General features: G+C 47.9%; 2 protein-coding genes and 1 non-coding gene across 7 annotated transcripts in view; all 3 read right to left on the reverse strand.

The window, feature by feature from the left end:
* Positions 1–5396: 5396 nt before the first annotated feature.
* On the reverse strand, positions 5397–5527 carry LOC136168110 (small nucleolar RNA SNORA18). Its single transcript, XR_010663262.1, has one exon. It is a non-coding gene; the product is annotated as a small nucleolar RNA SNORA18 (small nucleolar RNA).
* Positions 5528–6452: 925 nt separating this feature from the next.
* Positions 6453–14618, reverse strand: LOC136167161 (tubulin alpha-1C chain-like). Of its 2 annotated transcripts, none has more exons than XM_065934494.1 (4): positions 14602–14618; positions 9885–10107; positions 9597–9745; positions 6453–7544 (listed from the first exon to the last, which is right to left on the reverse strand). In XM_065934494.1, the coding sequence occupies exons 2-4, from the start codon at positions 10003–10005 to the stop codon at positions 6570–6572; spliced, it is 1245 nt and encodes a 414-aa protein (XP_065790566.1). In that variant the 5' UTR covers positions 10006–10107; positions 14602–14618; the 3' UTR covers positions 6453–6569. The 2 variants fall into 2 exon arrangements, with proteins under 2 accessions (XP_065790566.1, XP_065790565.1); XM_065934493.1 differs by lacking the exon at positions 14602–14618 and adding an exon at positions 13861–13999.
* Positions 14619–19090: 4472 nt separating this feature from the next.
* The window catches only part of LOC136167162 (tubulin alpha-1C chain), a 40620-nt gene continuing 32404 nt past the window's right edge, over positions 19091–27306 (reverse strand). For 3 of the 4 annotated variants that reach the window (XM_065934497.1, XM_065934496.1, XM_065934498.1), the window contains exons 2-4: positions 22776–22998; positions 22487–22635; positions 19091–20174 (exon numbers count right to left, since the gene is read on the reverse strand). In XM_065934497.1, coding sequence (XP_065790569.1) covers positions 19200–20174; positions 22487–22635; positions 22776–22896 — 1245 coding nt within the window. In that variant the 5' untranslated portion in view covers positions 22897–22998 and the 3' untranslated portion in view covers positions 19091–19199. Of the gene's footprint in view, positions 20175–22486; positions 22636–22775; positions 22999–26748; positions 26882–27306 lie in introns of those variants that run through there. The other variant, XM_065934495.1, reaches the window with a different exon arrangement.

Below are 27306 nucleotides of genomic sequence, written 5' to 3' on the forward strand. Positions count from 1 at the left end.
TGACAGGAAGCAATGAAGACCCAACTCAAAATGCCCCCAAACAATAAAAGGTTTAGAATCTCACATAAGGAAAAATGCACTATGTAGAGAAGTTTCAGGACTCGTCAATTGAGGCGCTCAACAATCTATCAAGGACCCAGGGTCTTTACATCTTTCTGTTCTGTTAGATTTGGAATGTTTGCTTTTGTCCTCATGTCGGTTCCCTTGTGGTCACAAGATAACTGCAGCAACTTCAAGTGTTATGTGCTCACAAAATAATGTTAAAGTTTCAAAAAAGAAAATAGTTTCCCAGTGTTCCTTATTATTATTTTTTTTTTTAGTGTTCCTTTTTTTAAGAGCAAGGAAATTCTTCCAAGAACATCTTCCCACCAAGCCCCATCCAGCCGACTTTACCTCACCTCTCATTTGCATAATTGCATCATCTGCTGCTTCCTTAACCAGACCCTGGCGAGGGAACTCTAATGACCTCGATCAGCTTAGACTAGGATTCACCCTGGTGCTTGAGAGGCCCAGAGGTTATGTTGGCAGATAAAAACTACCAGCCAGGAATGGCTTTCGGGTAGACACACGACGGTGGCTGCCACATACTTCTGACATGTGGTCTGTTCTGCCTCAAATTAGGATCGTGCCTATGTGATCTATCTCTAAAAACTGAGGGGGAACAATAAAGCTAAGTATATTCCCTGTAGAACCTAGAATAATGACTTGAACCAAATAGGCTCTTTAAAAATAATGAATGGGAGTGGTGGTGGTGGTGGGAGGAATAGGGAAATTGAGATTGACATAATACTCTGTATAAAATAGATGGCTTTCCAAGTGGTGCTGTGGCAAAGAACCTGCCTGCTGATGCAGGAGACATAAGAGACATGGATTCGATCCCTGGGTCGGGAAGATCCCTTGGAGAAGGGCATGGTAACCCACTCCAGTATTCTTGCCTGGAGAATCCCATGGACAGAGGAGCCTGGTGAGTGGGCTACAGTCCATAGTGTTGCAAAGAGTTGGGCATGACTGAAGTGACTTAGTATGCATGCCTAAAATAGATAACTAATGACAACATATTGTGGAGCACAGAGAACTCTACTTGATGCACTATGGGGACTTGAATGGGAAGTCTGTCCAAAAGGGAGGGGATATGTGTATATGTGTGACTGATTCATTCTGCTGTGCAGTAGAAACTAACACAAAACTGTAAAGTGACTATGCTCCAAGGAAAATGAATTAAAAAATGAATGAGAAGAGAATGGATGCATGTATATGTATGGCAGAGTTCCTTCCCCGTTCACCTGAAACTCCCACAACATTGTTAATGGGCTATACCCAAATACAAAATAAAAAATTTAAAGTGTGAAAAAAAATGAATTAAACTTTAAAACTGTAATAATTTTTATAATGGGACAATTGGACATGATTACCTTTGTCAAAGGCATTTCACTATCAGCTTACTGTTGAGCAAGACATCTCCCTTGAGCCAAATGAGATATTTGGTAAGAACAGAGTGGAGCTGGCCGGAGTGGGAGGAGGGGAAAGGTGACATCAAAGAGACTGTGTATTTATACTCACCTTCCCAATGAATTAAACTAATTTGTGAATGTAGATAAAATTCTCATGTAATTAGGAATGCTTTATATTCTCTTCTTATTTTAGTAAGAGAGAGAAAAAGAAGTCATCTGGTGGTGAGACAAGTGTGCAAAAGCATTTTCCATATTATGACTACCGAAGACACATCTCTAGTTCTGAAAGAGTCCTCGCTGCTGAACGGTTCTCTCCTGCTGCAGTCAGAGGGAGCGTTAGAGGAGGAAATAACCATTTTCCAGAACCTGAGTTTGCTCAGGGCTGACAGACTCGGAGGAATGAATGGGGCGGTGACAGGCTAATGAGATGTCAGTCAAGGGGACTTTCTCCACGGGGCTGAAGATGGGAACCTTCCCCACATTGACGCACTGGGTGTATTTTCCCTTCACCTTCTTCTGCCCCGGGCCTCCCAGACAGGAACTCTGGCAGCTCCAGGAGCCATCTGCCTGGGTCATCTCTGCCAACTTCACTGTGTGGCCTTGGCTGACAGGAGCTGATCACCCTGGCCCCGGGGCTCAGGGGGGCAGTGCTCCGGGTGAGGGCTGTCCTGTCTGTGTGCTGGCTGCTGTCCTGTCAGCACAAGTCCAGGCAGGTGACAGCAGCTACCCTCCAAGGACAGACTCTGTGTCTGTATGATCTGAGAGCTGAGTCTCTGAGTTCAGAAGAAGACCTGAAAAAAGGCCCCCTCACTCAGGAAGCTACAGCCTGGATAGTGGGGGGCTGCTGACTTTGCTCCCCTGGGTCAATGTGCTACTCTGGGTCACCCGGTCCCAGGAATGTGGCTCCCCACAACAGCAGGACGAGATCTCTGATCTCCAACCGTGGCTCCACCCAGAGCTCCACACGAGGGCTGGCCTCCGTGTCCCTCCTCCCAGGAACTGGAAAGACTGCCAGGCACAGTGACGACCTCCCAGGGGCTGCTGGGCAGAGTGGAGTACTGCTTTGGAGTCATAGTTCTGCGGTCAGATTTCAGTTTGGCTCCGTGCTCTGCAGCCTTAAGTTACATGCTTAATCTCTCCAAGATTCCCGATTTCCTCAGCTGTGGAAATGGGTGTGAGCAGGTCCCCTCCTCACAGGTGTTGTGAAGATCATGCAACACCCCAGAAGGGAAAGGCGTTCCCCCCACCCTGACAGAACTTCCCCATCCTCTCACAACCCCAGGCGGGGACTCCACACACCTAGAGCCTGAAGACACACGCTCTCTGAGATAACCGCACCTGGCCACCCCTGGCCTGAAAGGGGCCTGTTTGACAGATTTCCGCTGGAGCAGAGACGCCTGCCAGCTGCTTCCCAAACAGGACAACCAGCAGACTGGCCAGCATTGCTGGTCCTCCTAGTTACTCTCTCCTCCTCACCCCAACTCGAACTGCAGCTTTGCCAGGGGGTCCATGGGATACCCCCCAGGGTGGGCAGCCTCCATGGGGTGGAAGCAGACTGTTCCATCGGTCAGGTCAGGTGAGAGCAGCATATTAGCTTCATGGCGGGTTTGATCCCTGGGTTAGGAAGATGCCCTGGAGGAGGGCATGGCAACCCATTCCAGTATTCTTGCCTAGAAAGTCCCATGGATAGAGAAGCCTTGCAGGCTACAGTCCACGGGGTCACCGAGAGTCAGACATGACTGAAGCGACTGAGCACACAGCAGAGTCTGGTGGTGGATTAGTCACTAAGTCCGGCTCTTGTGACCCCATGGACTGTAGCCCGCCAGGCTCTTCTATCCATGGGACTTTTCAGGCAGTGTTGACTGGAAAAAGATGTACAACTTGAGAGTTGTGAGTGAAGTTTCATTTGGGGCAAAATGAGGACTGCAGCTCGGGAGGCAGCATCTCAGATAACTGAGAGACTGCACCAAACCCACAGTGGGGGAAAGACAACATAAAAGGTTTTGGTGAAGAGGGAGTTCAATACCATGAAGCACTCAGTTTGACAAAAGGCTTTTTGTTAATCATGAGGATCTGATATCACCATGAAGGGATTTCGTGCTTCTCTAGATATGAGGAGATGCAAGGATTGAGATCATAAAATCTGTTCCTAAAAACAGGCAACTATCTAAAGACCTGTCCCACCAGATTCCCTGGAGCAAGACTGCCTCACTCCACCCTGAACTCCCTCAGGGGTTGCTGAAGGTCAGCAGCTATAGCAGAATGGGGTTCAAACTCTGTAGAGGCAGGTGGCAAATGCTTTTGTTGTTCAGTCATTGGCAACGCTCTTGTGCCAATTTGTAGTTGGCACAAGAATACTGGAAGGGTTGCCATTTCCTTCTCCATGGGATCTTCCCGACCCAAGGATAGAACTCTGGTCTCCTGCATTGCAGGCAGATTCTTTACTGATTGAACTATCGGGGACGCCCACAGAGTCTGGGGTGCCAGCCAATTTTGGGGCTGCACCCTCTTAGGCTTTCTCCATTTATCCCCATCAAGCCCCAGTGGCCTCAGCCCTGGCGGCAGTTCTGAGTGCAGACTTTCCATTTGCGCTCAAGGGCAGATCGGATGATTGTCAGGCACAAAGCAGTGACTGAGACCTTGGGGTATATTTGTTCTTGCTGCAGGCTAACTTCTCTCCACTCTCTCACCAGCACAGGGGTGGGGGGGATCATCACTACAAGGACAGCTCCCTCTCCAAGCTCCAGCACTTTGCCCTTTCCAATTCCCCAGGCTCTGTTCTCCTGGAATATTTTTTCTCAGCTAAACTCTTCTTTCACCTTCTTGCACCCCCACACCGTTGTGGCTGCTTAAAGGTTTCCAGCCCCTTCCACGTCTTGGCAGATTATTCACCTGTAAGGCTTATGGAGGAAATTGGAGGGGCTCGCTCCTGGCCAGGGAGTTGGGGGGGAGCCCACTGGCCCCGGGGTTTCAGGCCCTGCAGGTGCTGCCAGGCTGTCCTGAAGGCTGAGGGAGGAGGAGGATAATAGGCAAGCCCTGAACCCCATTCTCAGGGTCTCTGGCTTGGGACACGCAGGCTCCGAGGATGGACCTCAGGTGTCGTGGGGCGCTGTGCTCAGCTGAAGCTGATGATCTGTTTCTTCCTTCTCACACCTGGATGTCCTGTTCCCTCCAGAGCTCTCACTGGAGCAATCGACAGATACCCCAGGTTGGGAATGTCTGAGCACAACTGGAGTGGCCAGCCTCTCCAAGGTTCATTGTTTCAGCCCAGGAAGCCCATGCTCAGCCTGCAGAAGGAATCTAGCCCATCACTTTGGGTAGCAGTGGCTGGCTGTATTCAAGGATGAGGCAGGTTGGGCATCGCCCTGAAAGCGTGAGAAAACGGTTGCTCTCGTGACAACCATTCCGAGCACAAAGCTGAGACAGCTCAGGCTGGAAGCTGTGCTCCAAGACAGAATGTGCATTTGAGGGAGGGGGCTGGTGGTCCATGTGCTTTGTGGAATCTTAGTTCCCCAATCAGGGATTGAACCCAGGCCGTCAGCACTGAAAGCAACAATTCCACTGGGCCACCAGGGAATTCCCAGAATGTGCATGTTTAAAATGCTCTCCTTAAAGAGTAAGGGGGCAGAGGGTAGCAATGAGGAAGAGGTGAAAACACCAGTGGGAAAAGAAAGATGGTAGCTGAGGGCCATTGAATAAGCTCAGTCCTGGAGCAAAGGTGAACAGATCTGCACTGACCCTCACCTCCTGCCACTTGCTTGGCCTTCCCACTCAGGCCAGGACCTAAGCATCAAAAATGGCTCCTCCCTTCTGCATGACCTGGCCCTCTGATGATCGCTGTCCTCTCTCTCTCTCTTTTTTTTTTAAATACTAAATTTTTAAATTATTTTAAAAAAAAAATTTATCATAAAAAAAATATTAGGTTTTTCATAGTTTAATTGGCAGCTATGTCTTGTAGTTCTTTCCCACAGATTTAACAGGTAGTTCTATGAGTAAAGGAAACTACATAGTTACTCTATGAGGCGTTTCCAACGACGTAGGTTTATAGAAAAAGAACCATCGGGATAGACCTCAACCGCTGTCCTCTCTCATTGCTCAGTTCAACCTCAGAGGCCACACCACTGGTCCCTGAGCACCAATCACCAAACTCTCCAGTCACCCGCACATTCTTCCTCCACCCTCATCTTTTCATAGTTGCCTCCTGCCCCCCTCAAGAACCACACAGCTTCCAGTAGGTGCTCAGAAAAGCATCCAAATTGGGGAGCTCTGGTCTTCAACCTTTCTTACATACATACTCCTTCAATTTTCCTTATTATTCCCCTATTTCAAATATTCCCCATGACATACACTGGGTCAAGGACCCATACCATAACCACCTGAGACTACTGTACTTGTGTGTCTCAGCCTGCTCTACTTTCTCCAAGCAGTGATTTCTTAAAGCACAGCCCTAGTTTGCCATTGCAGATTTTGGCCAAGGACGAAAACTCAGCACAATTCCAAGCCCTTCTGATGTGATTCCAACACTTTATGAAATAGACTGCAGTAGTTCCGGCAGTCAGCCTGGCAACTTGAGTTATGGCTCCACCATTTATTGGCTATGTTACCTAACCCCTTGCTACTCCACATGTGGTCACAGGAGACAAGAATACCTGGGAGCTTTGGGTGGGATGAGTTAACAGAATAGCATTGAAACATATACATTACTATATGTAAAAGAGTCAGTGGGAATTTGCTGTATGATGCAGACAGCCCAAACCCAGTGCTCTGTGACAACCTAAAGGGGTAGGATGGGGTGGGAGGTGGGAGGGAGGTTCAAGAGGGAGGGGACCGATGTATACCTCTGGCTGATTCATGTTGATGTATGGCAGAAACCAACACAATATTATAAAGAAATTAACCTCCAATTAAAAATAAAAACAAAAGAAAACCTGAGAACTTAAAAAAAAAAAAAACAGAAATTTTAAAAAAGGCAGTATGTGTGTTGAAACTCCACTTCAGACCTACAGATTCAGCACTCCTGTGCAAATATCACTTTTATTGACAAGATAGGGCCACAGTGGACAACTCCACCGACACAAATAAATAAGACAGTCGCAAGAAGAAACTGCAGCAGACATGCTAATACTCCTCACCCTCATCATCTCCCTCAGCACTGTCAGCTCCAACCTCCTCATAATCCTTCTCAAGGGCAGCCATGTCCTCACGGGCCTCAGAAAACTCTCCTTCCTCCATGCCCTCACCCACATACCAGTGAACAAAGGCACGCTTGGCATACATCAGGTCAAACTTGTGGTCCAGGCGAGCCCAGGCCTCAGCGATGGCTGTGGTGTTGCTCAGCATGCACACAGCTCGCTGGACTTTGGCCAGGTCTCCACCAGGTACCACAGTGGGAGGCTGGTAATTAATGCCAACCTTGAAGCCAGTGGGGCACCAGTCCACAAACTGGATGCTGCGCTTGGTCTTGATGGTGGCAATGGCAGCATTGACATCTTTGGGAACCACGTCACCACGGTACAACAGGCAGCAGGCCATGTATTTACCATGGCGAGGGTCACATTTCACCATCTGGTTGGCTGGCTCAAAGCAAGCATTGGTGATCTCTGCTACAGAGAGCTGTTCATGGTAGGCTTTCTCAGCAGAGATGACAGGGGCATATGTGGCCAGAGGGAAGTGGATGCGGGGATAGGGCACCAGGTTGGTCTGGAACTCTGTCAGATCCACATTCAGGGCTCCATCAAACCTCAGGGAAGCCGTGATGGAGGACACTATCTGGCTCATGAGGCGGTTAAGATTCATGTATGTTGGGCGCTCAATGTCGAGGTTTCTACGACAGATGTCATAGATGGCCTCATTGTCTACCATGAAGGCACAATCAGAGTGCTCCAGGGTGGTGTGGGTGGTGAGGATGGAGTTGTAGGGCTCAACGACAGCTGTGGAAACCTGGGGGGCTGGGTAAATGGAGAACTCCAGCTTGGACTTCTTGCCATAATCGACAGAGAGACGTTCCATCAGCAGGGAGGTGAACCCAGAACCAGTTCCCCCACCAAAACTGTGGAAAACCAGGAAGCCCTGAAGACCCGTGCACTGGTCAGCCTGAAAAAAGAGAAAAGGTTTAATTTTCCCCTTCGTGACAGCTGGAGTGACTTCTTTGCATCCATAACCACACTGATCAACATCTTAAAAACAAAAAAACAGAAAACTTCTTTTTTTTTTTCCTGAACCATATTTGCTAAGAAAGCAGACCTAGAGAGCTTTTAAGTGCTAAGTGGTTGAGAGAAACTTCACAAGCAACTCTTGGGGCCTGGAGGGAGGCGAACTGTGAAAAGGCTATTTTAAAAAGTCTGGAATGGATGCAGGGTCCAAGTTTTGGTGACTGGGAGGCTCACCTCTGCTGCCCTTGACATGACCACAGAGCAAAGGCGACCTCTTAGCAGTTGGAGAGCTACCAACAGCAGGCCTGAGACCACACCAGCCCCATACAAAGGATGTCTTACAAAAATTCTGGCAGCTGCTTTCTGAGCTGCAATACAACAGAAGAGTGAAGATTCAGTACCTGGCACTAGAATAAGGCTGGTTCTGACTCTACTAGTTCCTTGCCATGTGCCTTTGACCAAATTCATTCCACAATCTCAGTGTTCTCATTTATTAACTGAGGAGAATAGTAATCTGCTTCCGGTTGTTGGGAATTAAATGAGTACTGGAACAGTGTCTGGCACAGTTAGCACTAGTTAGCAGAAAGTCTGTTCATTCTGGGAAAGGTGATTCACTGTCACAAATCCAGGTCCTTTTGTCACCAGGACTTTCCAGCACTTACTTGAGCTCTTCGGGCTAACAAACTGCTATTGGTTGCAAGGATGATCTTAACCTGACAGTATTCTCTGGACAAGCTTCACTTTGAGGTGCTCCAGGATTTGTGGACATTTTCTACTGAGCCTTAGGTCACTTCTATGGGTCCATGCTCTGAATGAGATCAGTGCAAGGGGCAGACTCTAGTTTACCAGTCTCCACCCATTAAGACTCTTGTGGACACAGTAATCACACAGGGACAAATGCAATTGTTCTGGTGCTTAATGAACTTCACTCCAGAACCCTCAATGACCTTCACTAGTTTATTTGTCCCTAAGGCAGGTCCTGATTTCCAAGTCAGTACTTGTAGTTGAAGGTTCACTTGCAAACAGAGGGACCACTAGCCCAATTTTGCTGTGAAGACTGTGATTACAATGTAAAAAGTATGAAGCCAAGAATGATGTAAGGCCATTCTTTTGAAAATAGACCTGTTGTTGCCAGTCTTAGCATTATATGAATTTCCTGACAAGCTATTCCACCCAGGCCTTCATTCTTGATTTTAGTTAATTACTTACAAGTTGCCCAGATGCCTAAGCAGCAGAGTCATCTGATTGCCAGACTCTTAATTAAAATGATCTGAACAGAACCCTTATCAACCTTACCGATGTGAACACAGTTACCTTAGATTTTTCTGCCTCAAGGCTAGTCCACACTGCCCTGAGCTCTAGTAGAAAAACAAGGGTACTGCTTTTGTGGTTATATCTTAATACTTTCAAAGTTCCAGTGACTTATACTTGCTTCCCTAACAAGGGAGGTCCCTTGACTCCACTCCCATGGTTGCTGGAATTATCCAATGGCAGCTGTTTCTAGTTGGTATTTCATCGGCTTCTTTTGCTGTAACTTTGTGTAGCAACATAGGGTAGCTCTCCAATTTTTATGAATTTGATCAATTAGTTACATTCAGAGTCAGCCACATACCACTGTGACTAAGATGACCTAAAAAGGGATACCACAGCTTGGAGCCAGGAAGCTGCCTGATTAAGATGAACAAGGATGTTTAATGGGCTTAAGTGTCAGTAAAACTGTTAAGGCTTCCTGGTACTCACTTGATTTCAGGTAAACTGCCCTCATGAGTGAGCAATTGCACAAATCTGCCTTAGAAGACACAGGAAGAGGCCAAACAGCACTTACTTCAGCCTCAAAAAGTTCTTCCATAGCACAGGACCATTTGGTTTAGAAGTCAAGTCATAGTGGGCAGTATAAAGCTCATTCTAGTGCCCAAAGAATGATTCTCACAGTCTGGTCTCTCAAAGCTCTAAGAGAAAACCCTCATCCTATTTTACAAAGTTCTTTGTTTACCAGTTTTCGAACTCGGTCCAAGACGAGGTCAATGATCTCCTTGCCAATGGTGTAGTGACCTCGGGCATAGTTATTGGCAGCATCTTCTTTGCCTGAGATAAGTTGCTCAGGGTGGAAGAGCTGGCGGTAGGTGCCAGTGCGAACCTCATCTGGAAAAGGAAAATGAAGCAGCCACCCATCACTAACACCCACACAAGTCTGCTCCATCCCAGGGCATCAGTGGAACTCCCAGAACACACCTCCTGTCCCAGATCCCTGGGATCTATGGGGTTACTGAGGTCAACTCACCAATGACTGTGGGTTCCAGGTCTACAAACACTGCCCTGGGCACATGCTTGCCAGCGCCTGTCTCACTGAAGAAGGTGTTGAAGGAGTCGTCTCCTCCCCCAATAGTCTTGTCACTTGGCATCTGGCCATCAGGCTGGATGCCATGTTCCAGGCAGTAGAGCTCCCAGCAGGCATTGCCGATCTGGACACCAGCCTGGCCAACGTGGATGGAGATGCACTCACGCTGTGGGAAGGAAGAAAGGAAGTGTCAGAATCTGACACATCGGATGGGACATTTGGGAATGATTCACACGGAAATGACTATTAATCTTCAAGACAGAACAGCACCTTTCTGGAGGCCAAGCCTGCCCAGGCACTATTTCACAAACAACAGGCCAATTCAGAGAAAATGCTTTGGAAAACCACAGATATGTTAATGAACTACTAGACAAGGCCAGAGACCATACTTTCGCTTTACTGCCACATCAGATATTCATGGTCAGGTTTCTACCTTCAGAAATGACACAAGCTACTCTAGCAATAGATTTTCCCCAACTCCTGGGAAATATGCCTGCTAATTCCTTAGAGGCATGCAAAATTCCTCCTTCCAGCTCTGAATCATTCCCTGTGTGACTATGTAACTATGGCTCATTCCCATCCCTCGTTCATTCTATTCTTTAAACAGCTTCTGCCTCTCCGTTTAAAACCAGCTCAAACCAGCATACTGCAGTTGTATGACTCAAGGAGAAAACACCAGATAAGCAGCAGTTACCTGGACTTTAAAGACTGTGGTCAAAGGCATCCTGTTATCCCTGTGGAAGTATTTAATCTTAGGGAAAAACATTTTCTTTCACTGTCCACACACCTTGAGGGGAGAGTGGGAGAGGGTAGGCGGATGGAGATAGGGTAACAAAAGCTAGAGGTGTCACCAAGACTTAATAGTTTAAGAAATCAGCTTTTCTCTCTCTGGCATTGTGGAAGAAGAATCTATAATTTCATAAATATAACGACCTTAGGCAAGCATTTGTTTTCCTTTACTTGCTGAACAAGGTCATTTATAAGTTACCAAACTCATTCCTGCTTGGTAAAATGAGGCATTGAACATAGAATCTAAACCCACAGATTTAAGAGGAAAAACAGATTTTTATTGTATTTCCATCATAAATCAAATTAGCTGGTTGAGACAGCAGTCTTTCAAGTATCCACATCAAATATCTCCAATTATATTTTCTCCAAATAAGAGAGTTTGAGGGTTCTGAAAGCTTTTGACTGTGTGGATCACAACAAACTGGGGAATTCTTAAGGAGACTGGAATACCAGACCCCCTTACCTGTCTCTTGAGAAACCTGTATGCAGGTCAAGAAGCAACAGCTAGAAACAGACATGAAAACAATAGACTGGTTCAAAATTGGGACAGGGGTATGTCAAAGCTGTATATTATCACCCTACTTATTTAACGTATATGCAGAATACATCATGCAAAATGCTAGGCTGGATGAATCACAAGCTGGAATCAAGCCTCCCAGGAGAACTATCAGTAACCTCAGATGATACCACTCTAATGGCAGAAAGTGAAGGGGAACTAAAGAAAAGAACCTCTTGATGAGGATGAAAGTGGAATGAAAAAGCTGGCATCTGGTCCCATCAGTTGATGGCAAATAGATGGGGAAAATGTGGAAACAGTGACAGGTTTTATTTTCTTGGGCTCCAAAATCACTGCAGACGGTGACTGCAGCCATGAAATTAAAAGATGCTTGCTTCTTAGAAGGAAAGCTATGACAAAACTAGACGGCACATTAAAAAGCAGACATCATTTTTCCAACAAAGATCCGTATAGTCAAAACTATGATTTTTCCAATGGTCATGTATGGATGTGAGAGTTGGACTGTAAAGAAGGCTGAGCACAGAGGAATGGATGTTTATGAATTGTGGGGCTGGAAAAGACTCTTGAGAGTGCCTTGGACTGCAAGATCAAACCAGTCAATCCTAAAGGAAATTAACCGTGACCATTCATTGGAAGGACTGATGATGCAGCTCCAATACTTTGGCCACTTGAGGCAAAGAGCCAACCCATTTGAAAAGACCCTGATGCTGGGAAGGATTGAAGGTAAAAGAAGGGGGTGGCAGAGGGTGTGATGTTTAGATAGCATCATCGACTCAAGGAACACGAATTTGAACAAACTCCAGGAGACAGGGAACGACTGGAAAGCCTGGCATTCTGTAGTCGGTAGGGTTGCAAAGAGTCAGACACGACTTACCACCTGAACAATAGGAATCTAAAGAAAATTCAACATCGCCTAAGACGTCAAAGGGCCTAGTCTCATAACCCCAAGACAAAACCTCCAATTGCTCATAACCTTTGACTTATGCTTCCCTCCTTCTCACCATACTCCCCATAAAGCAATTATGCTCTGCTGACCTCATCAGCAAGCTCACTATTACCTGCATCTACTTGCTGAGCTCTAAGGCTGTGGGAGAAAGGGGAGTTTGCTCTGATAAACCCATGACTTTTTACCACTGCATTGTGTTTACCTTTACCTGGGCTTTGGACATTCCCCAGGCTTAGAAACCAGGAAAGAACCAGGTATTTGCCCATGACAGTCCCAGGTCCCAAGGAGATAGAATATCTGAGAAGACCCTGCCACCCTAATGAAGCCTTTTGAGTCCAAAAACCTGTCATATTGTGCAACAGTATGGCTTAGACTGTGGCTACTACTTGACCTCCACTCTCCCCTGGTCAAGTGGGAGATGAAGTGAGATACCGATGATGGAGTCACTTAGTCTAGCCTTAACGGGATAATCAGCACCTGTCCTTTGTAAAATACCAGTCTAACCAGTGTATGTCTTAATAGTTTTGCTGCTACTGCTATCTCCTGCCCTTTAAACACTCCCACTATTTTCTTTTTTAATTCCCCCCTCCCCTATTTTCTAAATAACACATTTACCAGTGTCCTTTGGTCTGGCTTAGTAAAAAGCACTCAAGCAAGTGTTACAGTCGGACATCCTTTTGATAACTGTGGTAGTCCCTAAAAAGGGTAACTATTTATTCACTATATCCCTTTTTATTTATTTATTTATACTATATTTCTTTTTAAAAAGATATTTTGAAACATTTGATACTCATGGCCTGCTTTAGGTAGACCTCCAACGGATGTTTCCTGAGATACTTATTTCCAAAACCTCTGGAAGCTAAATAGAAAATATTCAAGTTGTGTGTAATTTCATGTTTCTGTAAGACCAAGAATACTTTGTCAGTCAGTACTAGTTTTACTCTGGGACTTTATAAGTAAATGTCTCTTTTATGGACTTTTTAAAACCTGTAAGAAGAAAGTTCCAGCTATTAAACAGCCCACTAAATTAACACTAGAAACACAGGATTAAACAACGTGACAATAACTTCCTTCAAAGAAGGAGCCTGCCTACATCCTTCATGTGGATTGGCGCAATTGCAAGTGCTCCCTCCGCCCACCCCACCCCCGCCATCCCGGCCACAGGTGAGGATGGTGCAACTGGAAACTCCTCCCAGAGTCCGGCCACAGGTGACTCAGCAGCCAGTCACAGGGCACAGGGGAGGGGTCGCCGGGAAACCTCTGCACCTACTAAGCTGGAGCCCACGAGATGCTCCAGGGGTCCTTTTCGTAAGGCTGTGGGAAGGTGAGATCATTTCAGGAAATGGGAGGGATTTGAGCTTTCACAAGTCCTTGGGAGCCGGTGCGAAGGTTCTCGGACCTTCCTGGGGCAGTAGCGGCCCCGCAGGAATCTCTGAATGGCCCCTCTCTAGGATCAAGTGGCTTTTCCACTTCCACTCCAGGCAGTGCCCAGGCCGCGTCTTCGAGCCCGACGAGGAGTGAGCCAGGTGAACTCGACTCTCCCAACCTGGCCACCAGAAACCAGTGTGCCCGGAGGCGTGGACGTGGCTGCGCTCGCACTGGGGTCCCAACGCCCCTTCGGACTCCGCAGTCTGCCCCCACACCACCGCCCGGGGACCCCCACTCACCATGACGGGGACTTGTACGGTTCTGCGGGGCTGGAACAGGTGAGGGGACGGCCGTGAAGATCTCCCACTGACAGACTACTAAGGAGTCCGGGGGAGAAGTAGTGAGAGGCCCGGGGCCGGGAGGCATCCTATAAACCCCTACCCGGGCCACGTGTCAGGAGGGCGGGCACCCGGCCCCGCCCCGGCCTCCGCCGCCCCGCCTCCCAGCCCGCGGCCGGCTTTTACCCTCGGGGCGGAGAGCGGAGGGGCGCACGGCGCTCATTGGTGGGTTCAAAAGTTCAAGCCAAACTCTACGGAACCGGACGGAAGAACCAGGAAGGGGAGGAGGCATCCGGGGCCGAGGAATGGGCCGGCGGGGTGAGGAAGAGGATGCACTCGGCGACTGGAAGGAGAAGCGAGGCGAAGGGTGGGGACGGCAGTGGGCGACGCGTAAGTGAGGTGGGGCGCCAGGTAGAGGGAGGCGCGGACGCGGAGCCCTCCGGACGCGGCTCCTCTCGCTGCCCGGCCGGCCCCGGGGCTCCGGACCCCCGACCCTGGACTGGAGGGCGACCTAGGTGGCCTTCAGCCAGTCCCAGCCGCACAGCCCCCAGTCAGGACCTCCCACACGATCCGGCTGCCTCCAGCGCGGGGAACCGCGGCGCCCGCAGCTCTCGCAGTTGAGGCACTTCCAAGAGGGAAGGCCTAAGGTTCCCCATTCCAGGTCCTAATCACCACAAACCAACTTGAAATCTTGCATCTCACCTTTTTTGTTGCTTTTCTTTCCTTGTTTTCCTACTGCCTTTTAAATGAACCGTTTGGTTCCAAACAGCAAGCTCCTTCCTACTGGTGCAAAAGCAGTCTTTCCCCCGCCCCAAATTCATTATAATGCTAACCCCGAGTTCCCAGGTGGCGCTAGTGGTAAAGCATCTTCCTGCCAATGCAGGAGAGGCACGATGAGCAGGTTCGATCCCTGGGTGGGGATGATCCGCTGGAGTAGGAAATGGCAACCCACTTCAGTATTCTTGCCTGGAGAATCCCATGGACAGAGGAGCCTGGTGGGCTACAGTCCTTGGGGTCTCAAAGAATCTGACACGGTGAGCACCCGAGCATATAATAGTTTTCACTTTTCGGTTGCTTTCTAAGCAGAGTTTGCTTTTCAGACAATGTTAATCACATGTCATCCATTAAACAAATGCTGTGCCTTAGCCCCGTTTTTACAGATAAAGAAACTAGGGTTTAGAGTAATTAAACTAGTTGCAGATCACACATCTGGAGCGAAGTTAGGCCCTCACTAGGGCTTCCCTACTGGCTCTGAGTGGAAAGTGTCTGCCTACAATATGGGAGACCTGGGTTCGATCTCTCAGATGGGAAGATCCATGGGAGAAGGAAATGGCAACCCACTCCAGTACACTTGCCTGGAAAATCTCAAGGATGGAGAAGCCTGGTAGGGTACAGTCCATGGGGTCACAAGAGTCAGACACGCCTGAGCAACTTCACTTTCACCTTAACCTAAGTATACCACTCTTTGTTATGGGACCCAAGTTCCCGTGTCCCTGGCTCACTGAAGCCAAACAATTTTCAGAACCTGGGAGTCTGGAGCACAGAGAGATTTATTTCAAAGGCTAAAAGCAAGAATAGATGTCGGTTGCACAAAAAACCTGAACCCTCCTATCACTTTCAAGCAAGACTTAGCAAAATGGGTCATAGATTGCTTGACCACCTCCCGGAGCTTCTCTCTGGTTGGTGGTGAGGTAACAGGGTGATGTTTCCAGAATCTCAACCTTCTGGTTCCAACCAGTCTGGAGTCTGTGTGCTTGTGGTGGACTTGTAGTTACATCCTCCTGAGTGGGAGGGGGGAGGGGGGTCTTAGCATTTGTAGAACAACTCAAAGATAATGCATCAGGTTGTTAGGTTTATGGTTTCAGGAAGAACTAGGTGTCCTGTGACCCTATTGTCCTAATCAGTAACTGCTTGGGCTTGCTCTTTGGCACTCAAGGAAGGCCTGGGAGACTTTTTTCTGTTTTCTACATATAAGATACAGGCGACATGGAGGGGCTTTTGAAACTGGGAAGGACCTGCAAGGTCCGGCTCAGTTTCACTCTGACCATCCATGCAACGATTTATTCCTCAGAGGCATCCTTTACTTCATGTTTTTATTGTTTATAGGATATAGGCTTCATTTAGCCTCCTTGTTCTTCCCTGAACTCCAAAGGGCTGATTCAAACAGTTGCTTATCAGGGAAGGAAGGGAAAGCAGAAATAGGAGAAGTCTAGTGGTGGTACAGCCTTGGAGCCTAGTTCCTACTCAAGGAATATGCATAACAGTATCTCTGAATTCTGCAGAACCTGGGCCCCTGCCCAGGTGGAGGACGGTAACTTCAGGTTGAGCACAAGATTCCTGGAGCACCACCCTACTACCTCACCAACAACCAATCAGAAGAAAGTGACAAGTTCTGCATCCGCCACATTCAAAATTCACCCCAAATTTTGACTCCTTTTCTGGGCCCTGTTAGGCCTCCTGCGCATGCCTACGCCCACTTGTGCTAACTTGCTTCGGTTGTGTCTGACCCTTTGCGACCCAAGGGACTGTAGCCGGCTAGGCTCCTTCGTTCATGGGATTTTCCAGGCAAAAATACTGGAGTAGGTTGCCATTTCCTTCTCCATGGGATCTTCCCGACCCAGGGATAGAATTCTGGTCTCCTGCATTGCAGGCAGATTCTTTACCAATTGAGCTATTAGGGATGCCCACAGAATCTGGGGTGCCAGCCAATTTTGGGGCTGCACCCTCTTAGGCTTTCCCCATTTATCCCCATCAAGCCCCAGCGGTCTCAGCCCTGGCGGCAGTTCTGAGTGCAGACTTTCCATTTGCGCTCAAGGGCAGATCGGATGATTGTCAGGCACAAAGCAGTGACTGAGACCTTGGGGTATATTTGTTCTTGCTGCAGGCTAACTTCTCTTCACTCTCTCACCAGCACAGGGGTGGGGGGGATCATCACTACAAGGACAGCTCGCTCTCCAAGCTCTGGCACTTTGCCCTTTCCAATTCCCCAGGCTCTGTTCTCCTCGAATATTTTTTCTCAGCTAAACTCTTTCACCCCCACACCATTGTGGCTGCTTAAAGGTTTCCAGCCCCTTCCACATCTTGGCAGGCTATTCACCTGTAAGGCTTATGGAGGAAATTGGAGGGGCTCACTCCTGGCCAGGGAGTTGGGGGGAAGCCCACTGGCCCCGGGGTTTCAGGTTTTGCAGGTGCTGTCTGGCTCTCCTGAAGTCTGAGGGAGGAGGAGAATAGGCAAACCCTGAACCCCATTCTCAGGGTCTCTGGCTTGGGACACGCAGGCTCCGAGGATGGACCTCAGGTGTCGTGGGGTCTGTGCTCAGCTGAAGCTGATGATCTGTCTCTTCCTTCTCACACCTGGATGTCCTGTTCCCTCCAGAGCTCTCACTGGAGCAATCGACAGATACCCCAGGTTGGGAAGGTCTGAGCGCAGCTGGAGTGGCCAGCCTCTCCAAGGTTCATTGTTTCAGCCCAGGAAGCCCATGCTCAGCCTGCAGAAGGGATCTAGCCCATCACTTTGGGTAGCAGTGGCTGGCTGTACTCAAGGATGAGGCAGGTTGGCATCGCCCTGAAAGCATGAGAAAACGGTTGCTCTCGTGACAACCCTTCTGAGCACAAAGCTGAGACAGCTCAAGCTGGAAGCTGTGCATTTGACAGAATGTGCATTTGAGGGAGGGGGCTGGTGGTCCATGTGCTTTGTGGAATCTTAGTTCCCCAATCAGGGATTGAACCCGGGCCCTCAGCACTGAAAGCAACAATTCCACTGGGCCACCAGGGAATTCCCAGAATGTGCATGTTTAAAATGCTCTCCTTAAAGAGTAAGGGGGCAGAGGGTAGCAATGAGGAAGAGTGAAAACACCAGTGGGAAAAGAAAGATGGTAGCTGAGCGCCACTGAATAAGCTCAGTCCTGGAGCAAAGGTGAACAGATCTGCACTGACCCTCACCTCCTGCCACTTGCTTGGCCTTCCCACTCAGGCCAAGACCTAAGCATCAAAAATGGTGCCTCCCTTCTGCATGACCAGGCCCTCTGATGATCGTTGTCCTCTCATTGCTCAGTTCAACCTCAGAGGCCACACCACTGGTCCCTGAGCACCAATCACCAAACTCTCCAGTCACCCGCACATTCTTCCTCCACCCTCATCTTTTCATAGTTGCCTCCTGCCCCCCTCAAGAACCACACAGCTTCCAATAGGTGCTCAGAAAAGCATCCAAATTGGGGAGCTCTGGTCTTCAACCTTTCTTACATACATACTCCTTCAATTTTCCTTGTTATTCCCCTATTTCAAATATTCCCCATGACATACACTGGGTCAAGGACCCATACCATAACCACCTGAGACTACTGTACTTGTGTGTCTCAGCCTGCTCTACTTTCTCCAAGCAGTGATTTCTTAAAGCACAGCCCTAGTTTGCCATTGCAGATTTTGGCCAAGGACGAAAACTCAGCACAATTCCAAGCCCTTCTGATGTGATTCCAACACTTTATGAAATAGACTGCAGTAGTTCCGGCAGTCAGCCTGGCAACTTGAGTTATGGCTCCACCATTTATTGGCTATGTTACCTAACCCCTTGCTACTCCACATGTGGTCACAGCAGACAAGAATACCTGGGAGCTTTGGGTGGGATGAGTTAAGAGAGTAGCACTGAAACATATATTACCATAAGTAGAACAGTGGGAATTTGCTGTATGATGCAGACAGCTCAAACCCAGTACTCTGTGACAACCTAGAGGGGTAGGATGGGGTGGGAGGGAGGGGACCTATGTATACCTATGGCTGACTCATGTTGATGTATGGCAGAAACCAACACAATATTGTAAAACAATTATCCTCCAATTAAAAACAAAAAACCTGAGAGCTTTAAAAAACAAAGGCAAAAAAGAAGAAAAAATTTCAAAAGGCAGTCTGTTTGTTGAAAGTCCACTTCAGACCTACAGAATCAGCTCTGCTTTTTAAAATCTACAGGAGATTCACATCCATATTAAAGTTTGAAAAGCACTGGCCGAATCTCAGCCTGTTGCCTTACTTATGATTTTATCACCAGTCATTGTTTCAGGTCTAAGTGAAATAGACAAACCCCTTAGCACAGTACACAGAAACCACTTGAAATGTTGAGCAAATGATCAGATAGAATTGCCAGCATCCTCCATCCCAAACTGGCCTTCAATAAGTAAATATTTACTATGACCCAGTGTGACCTTGGAAGTGGAAATATCACCTTTATTGACAAGATACGGCCACAGTGGACAGCTGCATCAAACACAAACAATACAGTCCCCCAAGATGAAACTGCAGCAGACATGCTAATACTCCTCACCCTCATCATCTCCCTCAGCACTGTCAGCTCCAACCTCCTCATAATCCTTCTCAAGGGCAGCCATGTCCTCACGGGCCTCAGAAAACTCTCCTTCCTCCATGCCCTCACCCACGTACCAGTGAACAAAGGCACGCTTGGCATACATCAGGTCAAACTTGTGGTCCAGGCGAGCCCAGGCCTCAGCGATGGCTGTGGTGTTACTCAGCATGCACACAGCTCGCTGGACTTTGGCCAGGTCTCCACCAGGTACCACAGTGGGAGGCTGGTAATTAATGCCAACCTTGAAGCCAGTGGGGCACCAGTCCACAAACTGGATGCTGCGCTTGGTCTTGATGGTGGCAATGGCAGCATTGACATCTTTGGGAACCACGTCACCACGGTACAACAGGCAGCAGGCCATGTATTTACCATGGCGAGGGTCACATTTCACCATCTGGTTGGCTGGCTCAAAGCAAGCATTGGTGATCTCTGCTACAGAGAGCTGTTCATGGTAGGCTTTCTCAGCAGAGATGACAGGGGCATATGTGGCCAGAGGGAAGTGGATGCGGGGATAGGGCACCAGGTTGGTCTGGAACTCTGTCAGATCCACATTCAGGGCTCCATCAAACCTCAGGGAAGCTGTGATGGAGGACACTATCTGGCTCATGAGGCGGTTAAGATTTGTGTATGTTGGGCGCTCAATGTCGAGGTTTCTACGACAGATGTCATAGATGGCCTCATTGTCTACCATGAAGGCACAATCAGAGTGCTCCAGGGTGGTGTGGGTGGTGAGGATGGAGTTGTAGGGCTCAACGACAGCTGTGGAAACCTGGGGGGCTGGGTAAATGGAGAACTCCAGCTTGGACTTCTTGCCATAATCGACAGAGAGACGTTCCATCAGCAGGGAGGTGAACCCAGAACCAGTTCCCCCACCAAAGCTGTGGAAAACCAGGAAGCCCTGAAGACCCGTGCACTGGTCAGCCTGAAAAAGAAAAAAGGTTTAATTTTACCCTTCGGGACAGCTGGAGTGACTTCTTTGCATCCATAACCACACTGATCAACATCTTAAAAAAAAAAAAAAAAACAGAAAACTTTTTTTTTTCCCAGAAAACTTCTGAACCATATTTGCTTAGAAAGCAGACCTAAAGAGCTTTTTAAGTGCTAAGTGATTGAGAGAAACTTCACAATCAACTCTTGGGGCCTGGAGGGAGGGGATCTGTGAAAAGGCTATTTTAAATGAATTATTTTCATTTCTGCAGACACAGGAATCATGAAGTCTGGAATGGATGCAGGGTCCAAGTTTTGGTGACTGGGAGGCTCACCTCTGCTGCCCTTGACATGACCACAGAGCAAAGGCGACCTCTTAGCAGTTGGAGAGCTACCAACAGCAGGCCTGAGACCACACCAGCCCCATACAAAGGATGTCTTACAAAAATTCTGGCAGCTGCTTTCTGAGCTGCAATACAACAGAAGAGTGAAGATTCAGTACCTGGCACTAGGGTAAGGCTGGGTCTGGCTCTACCAGTTCCTTGCCATGTGCCTTTGACCAAATTCATTCCACAATCTCAGTGTTCTCATTTATTAACTGAGGAGAATAGTAATCTGCTTCCGGTTGTTGGGAATTAAATGAGTACTGGAACACTGTCTGGCACAGTCAGCACTAGTTAGCAGAAAGTCTGTTCATTCCGGGAAAGGTGATTCACTGTCACAAATCCAGGTCCTTTTGTCACCAGAACTTTCCAGCACTTACTTGAGCTCTTCTGGCTAACAAACTGCTATTGGGTGTGAGGATGATCTTAACCTAAAAGAGTATTCTCTGGACAATTTTCACTTTAAGGTGCTCCAAGATTTGTGGACATTCGCTACTAAGCCCTTAGTCACTTCTATGGGTCCACCCTCTGAATGAGATCAGTGCAAGGGGCAGACTCTAGTTTACCAGTCTCCACCCATTAAGACTCTTGTGGACATAGTAATCACACAGGAACAAATGCAACTGTTCTGGTGCTTAATGAACTTCACTCCAGAACCCTCAAAGACTTTCACTAGTTTATTTGTCCCTGACCCTGATGCTGGGAGGGATTGGGGGCAGGAAGAGAAGGGGACAACAGAGGATGAGATGGCAGGATGGCATCACCGACTCGATGGGCATGAGTTTGGGGAGACTCCGGGGGTTTGTGACGGACAGGGAGACCTGGTGTGCTGCGATTCATGGGGTCCCAAAGAGTCGGACACGACTGAGCGACTGAACTGAACTGAACTGAACTGACTGAAGGCAGGTCCTGATTTCCAAGTCAGTACTTGTAACTGAAGGTTCACTTGCAAACAGGGGAACCATTAGCCCAATTGTGTTGCGAAGACTATAATAAACATTTGAAAAACTATGAAGCCAAGAAGGATGTAAGGCCATTCTTTTGAAAATAGACCTGTTGTTGCCAGCCTTAGTGTTATATGAATTTCCTGACAAGCTATTCCACCCAGGCCTTCATTCTTGATTTTAGTTAATTACTTACAAGTTGCCCAGATGCCTAAGCAGCAGAGTCATCTGATTGCCAGACTCTTAATTAAAATGATCTGAACAGAACCCTTATCAACCTTACCGATGTGAACACAGTTACCTTAGATTTTTCTGCCTCAAGGCTAGTCTACACTGCCCTGAGCTCTAGTAGAAAAACAAGGGTACTGCTTTTGTGGTTATATCTTAATACTTTCAAAGTTCCAGTGACTTATACTTGCTTCCCTAACAAGGGAGGTCCCTTGACTCCACTCCCAGGGTTGCTGGAATTATCCAATGGCAGCTGTCTCTAGTTGGTATTTCATCGGCTTCTTTTGCTGTAACTTTGTGTAGCAACATAGGGTAGCTCTCCAATTTTTATGAATTTGATCAATTAGTTACATTCAGAGTCAGCCACATACCACTGTGACTAAGATGACCTAAAAAGGGATGCCACAGCTTGGAGCCAGGAAGCTGCCTGATTAAGATGAACAAGGATGTTTAATGGGCCTAAGTGTCAGTAAAACTGTTAAGGCTTCCTGGTATTAACTCAACTTCAGGTAAACTGCCCTCATGAGTGAGCAATTGCACAAATCTGCCTTAGAAGACACAGGAAGAGGCCAAACAGCACTTACTTCAGCCTCAAAAAGTTCTTCCATAGCACAGGACCATTTGGTTTAGAAGTCAAGTCATAGTGGGCAGTATAAAGCTCATTCTAGTGCCCAAAGAATGATTCTCACAGTCTGGTCTCTCAAAGCTCTAAGAGAAAACCCTCATCCTATTTTACAAAGTTCTTTGTTTACCAGTTTTCGAACTCGGTCCAAGACGAGGTCAATGATCTCCTTGCCAATGGTGTAGTGACCTCGGGCATAGTTATTGGCAGCATCTTCTTTGCCTGAGATAAGTTGCTCAGGGTGGAAGAGCTGGCGGTAGGTGCCAGTGCGAACCTCATCTGGAAAAGGAAAATGAAGCAGCCACCCATCACTAACAACCCACACAAGTCTGGTCTATCTCAGGGCATCAGTAGAACTCCCAGGACACACCTCCTATTCTAGATCCCAGGGATCTATGGGGTTACTGAGGTCAACTCACCAATGACTGTGGGTTCCAGGTCTACAAACACTGCCCTGGGCACATGCTTGCCAGCGCCTGTCTCACTGAAGAAGGTGTTGAAGGAGTCGTCTCCTCCCCCAATAGTCTTGTCACTTGGCATCTGGCCATCAGGCTGGATGCCATGTTCCAGGCAGTAGAGCTCCCAGCAGGCATTGCCGATCTGGACACCAGCCTGGCCAACGTGGATGGAGATGCACTCACGCTGTGGGAAGGAAGAAAGGAAGTGTCAGAATCTGACACATCGGATGGGACATTTGGGAATGATTCACACGGAAATGACTATTAATCTTCAAGACAGAACAGCACCTTTCTGGAGGCCAAGCCTGCCCAGGCACTATTTCACAAACAGGCCAATTCAGAGAAAATGCTTTGGAAAACCACAGATAAGTTAATGAACTACTACACAAGGCCAGAGACCATACTTTCGCTTTACTGGCACATCAGATATTCATGGTCAGGTTTCTACCTTCAGAAATGACACAAGCTACTCTAGCAATAGATTTTCCCCAACTCCTGGGAAATATGCCTGCTAATTCCTTAGAGGCATGCAAAATTCCTCCTTCCAGCTCTGAATCATTCCCTGTGTGACTATGTAACTACAGCTCATTCCCATCCTTCTTTCTTTCTATTCTTTTTTTTTTTTCTTTCTTTCTTTCTTTCTATTCTTTAAACAGCTTCTGCCTCTCCCTTTAAAAACCAGCTTAAACCAGCAAACTACAGTTGTATGACTCATGGAGAAAACACCAGGTAAGCAGCAGTTACCTGGACTTTAAAGACTGTGGTCAAAGGCATCCTGTTATCCCTGTGGAAGTATTTAATCTTAGGGAAAAACATTTTCCTTCACTGTCCACACACCTTGAGGGGAGAGTGGGAGAGGGTAGGCGGATGGAGATGGTTAACAAAAGCTAGAGGTGTCACCAAGACTTCACTAATAGTTTAAGAAATCAGCTTTTCTCTCTCTGGCATTGTGGAAGAAGAGTCTATAATTTCATAAATTTAACGACCTTAGGCAAGCGTTTGTTTTCCTTTACTTGCTGAACAAGGTAATTTATAAGGTACCAAACTCATTCCTGCTTGGTAAAATGAGGCAGTGAACATAGAATCTAAACCCACAGACTTAGGAGGAAAACAAACAGGATTTTTATTGTATTTCCATCATAAATCAAATTAGCTGGTTGAGACAGCAGTCTTTCAAGTATCCATATCAAATATCTCCTATTACATTTTCTCCAAATGAGAGAGTTTCAGGGTTCTGAAAGCTGCTAATAGGACTTTAAAGCCTTTGACTGTGTGGATCACAACAAACTGGGAAATTCCTAAGGAGACTGGAATTCCATCCACCTTACCTGTCTCTTGAGAAACCTGTATGCAGGTCAAGAAGTAACAGCTAGAAACAGACATAAAACAATGGACTGGTTCAAAATTGGGATAGGAGTACATCAAGGCTGTATATTATCACCCTACTTATTTAACGTCTATGCAGAATACATCATGCGAAATGCTAGGCTGGATGAATCACAAGCTGGAATCAAGCCTCCCAGGAGAACTATCAGTAACCTCAGATGATACCACTCTAATGGCAGAAAGTGAAGGGGAACTAAAGAAAAGAACCTCTTGATGAGGGTGAAAGAGGAATGAAAAAGCTGGCATCTGGTCCCATCAGTTGATGGTAAATAGATGGGGAAAATGTGGAAACAGTGACAGGTTTTATTTTCTTGTGCTCCATAATCACTGCAGATGGTGACTGCAGCCATGAAATTAAAAGATGCTTGCTTCTTAGAAGGAAAGCTATGACAAAACTAGACAGCATATTAAAAAGCAGACATCATTTTTCCAACGAAGGCCTGTATAGTCAAAACTATGATTTTTCCAATGGTCATGTATGGATGTGAGAGTTGGACTGTAAAGAAGGCTGAGCATGGAAGAATCGATGTTTCTGAATTGTGGGGCTGGAGAAGAGTCCTTTGGACTGCAAGATCAAACCAGTCAATCCTCAAGGAAATTAACGGTGACTATTCATTGGAAGGACTGATGATGCAGCTCCAATACTTTGGCCACTTGAGGCAAAGAGCCAACCCATTTGAAAAGACCCTGATGCTGGGAAGGATTGAAGGTAAAAGGAGAAGGGGGTGGCAGAGGGTGTGATGTTTAGATAGCATCATCGACTCAAGGAACACGAGTTTGAACAAACTCCAGGAGACAGGGAACGACTGGAAAGCCTGGCATTTTGCAGTCGGTAGGGTTGCAAAGAGTCAGACACGACTTACCACCTGAACAACAATAGGAATCTAAAGAAAATTCAACATCGCCTAAGACGTCAAAGGGCCTAGTCTCATAACCCCAAGACAAAACCTCCAATTGCTCATAACCTTTGACTTATGCTTCCCTCCTTCTCACCATACTCCCCATAAAGCAATTATGCTCTGCTGACCTCATCAGCAAGTTCACTATTACCTGCATCTACTTGCTGAGCTCTAAGGCTGTGGGCGAAAGGGGAGTTTGCTCTGATGAACCCATGACTTTTTACCACTGCATTGTGTTTACCTTTAACTGGACTTTGGACATTCCACAGGCCTAGAAACCAGGAAAGAACCAGGTATTTGCCCATGACAGTCCCAGGTCCCAAGGAGATAAAATATCTGAGAAGACCCTGCCATCCTAATGAAGCACTTCTAATGAAGCCTTTTGAGTTCAAAAACTTCATATTGTGCAACAGTATGGCTTAGATGGGGCCACTGCTTGCCCTCCACTCTTCCCTGGCCACTTGGGAGATGAAGTGAGATACTGGTGATGGAGTCACTTAGTCTAGCCTTAACGGGATAATCAGCACCTGTCCTTTGTAAAATACCAGTCTAACCAGTGTATGTCTTAATAGGTTTGCTGCTGCTGCTGATCTCCTGCCCTTTAAACACTCCCACTATTTTCTCAATAACACATTTACCAGTGTCCTTTGGTCTGGCTTTGTAAAAAGCACTCAAGCAAGTGTCAGTCAGATATCCTTTTGATAAGTATGGTGGTCCCTAAAAAGGGTAACTATTTATTCACTATATTCCTTTTTTAAAAAAAGATATTTTGAAACATTTGATACTCATGGCCTGCTTTAGGTAGACCTCCAACGGATGTTTCCTAAGATACTTGTTTCCAAAACCTCTGGAAGCTAAATAGAAAATATTCAAGTTGTGTGTAATTTCATGTTTCTGTAAGACCAAGAATACTTTGTTAAGAATACTCTGTGACTTTATAAGTAAATGTCTCTTTTATGGACTTTTTAAAACCTGTAAGAAAATTTCAGCCATTAAACACCCCACTAAATTAACACTAGAAACACAGGATTAAACAACATGATAGTGATTTCCTTCAAAGGAGGAGCCTGCCTTCATCCTTCATGTGGATTGGCGCAATTCCAAGAGCTCCCTCCGCCCACCCCACCCCCGCCATCCCGGCCACAGGTGAGGATGGTGCAACTGGAAACTCCTCCCAGAGTCTGGCCACAGGTGACTCAGCAGCCAGTCACAGGGCACAGGGGAGGGGTCGCCGGGAAACCTCTGCACCTACTATGCTGGAGCCCACGAGATGCTCCAGGGGTCCTTTGCGTAAGGCTGTGGGAAGGTGAGGTCATTTCAGGAAATGGGAGGGATTTGAGCTTTCACAAGTCCTTGGGAGCCGGTGCGAAGGTTCTCGGACCTTCCTGGGGCAGTAGCGGCCCCGCAGGAATCTCTGAATGGCCCCTCTCTAGGATCAAGTGGCTTTTCCACTTCCACTCCAGGCAGTGCCCAGGCCGCGTCTTCGAGCCCGACGAGGAGTGAGCCAGGTGAACTCGACTCTCCCAACCTGGCCACCAGAAACCAGTGTGCCCGGAGGCGTGGACGTGGCTGCGCTCGCACTGGGGTCCCAACGCCCCTTCGGACTCCGCAGTCTGCCCCCACACCACCGCCCGGGGACCCCCACTCACCATGACGGGGACTTGAACGGTTCTGCGGGGCTGGAACAGGTGAGGGGACGGCCGTGAAGATCTCCCACTGACAGACTACTAAGGAGTCCGGGGGAGAAGTAGTGAGAGGCCCGGGGCCGGGAGGCATCCTATAAACCCCTACCCGGGCCACGTGTCAGGAGGGCGGGCACCCGGCCCCGCCCCGGCCTCCGCCGCCCCGCCTCCCAGCCCGCGGCCGGCTTTTACCCTCCGGGCGGAGAGCGGAGGGGCGCACGGCGCTCATTGGTGGGTTCAAAAGTTCAAGCCAAACTCTACGGAACAGGACAGAAGAACCAGGAAGGGGAGGAGGCATCCGGGGCCGAGGAATGGGCCGGCGGGGTGAGGAAGAGGATGCACTCGGCGACTGGAAGGAGAAGCGAGGCGAAGGGTGGGGACGGCAGTGGGCGACGCGTAAGTGAGGAGGGGCGCCAGGTAGAGGAAGGCGCGGATGCGGAGCCCTCCGGGCGCGGCTCCTCTCGCTGCCCGCCCGGCCCCGGGGCTCCGGACCCCCGACCCTGGACTGGAGGGCGACCTAGGTGG

Source organism: Muntiacus reevesi, chromosome 4 (genome assembly GCF_963930625.1).
Source record: "Muntiacus reevesi chromosome 4, mMunRee1.1, whole genome shotgun sequence".
NCBI lineage: Eukaryota > Metazoa > Chordata > Mammalia > Artiodactyla > Cervidae > Muntiacus > Muntiacus reevesi.

Bases quoted from the DNA above. Each gene is read 5' to 3' on its own strand.
- LOC136167161 (XM_065934493.1), bottom strand. The intron at 9,746-9,884 runs GTGAGTTGACCT...TTCCTTTTCCAG, and splicing joins CCTGGAACCCACAGTCATTG to ATGAGGTTCGCACTGGCACC. The intron at 7,545-9,596 runs GTAAACAAAGAA...CTCTTTTTTCAG, and splicing joins TGGACCGAGTTCGAAAACTG to GCTGACCAGTGCACGGGTCT.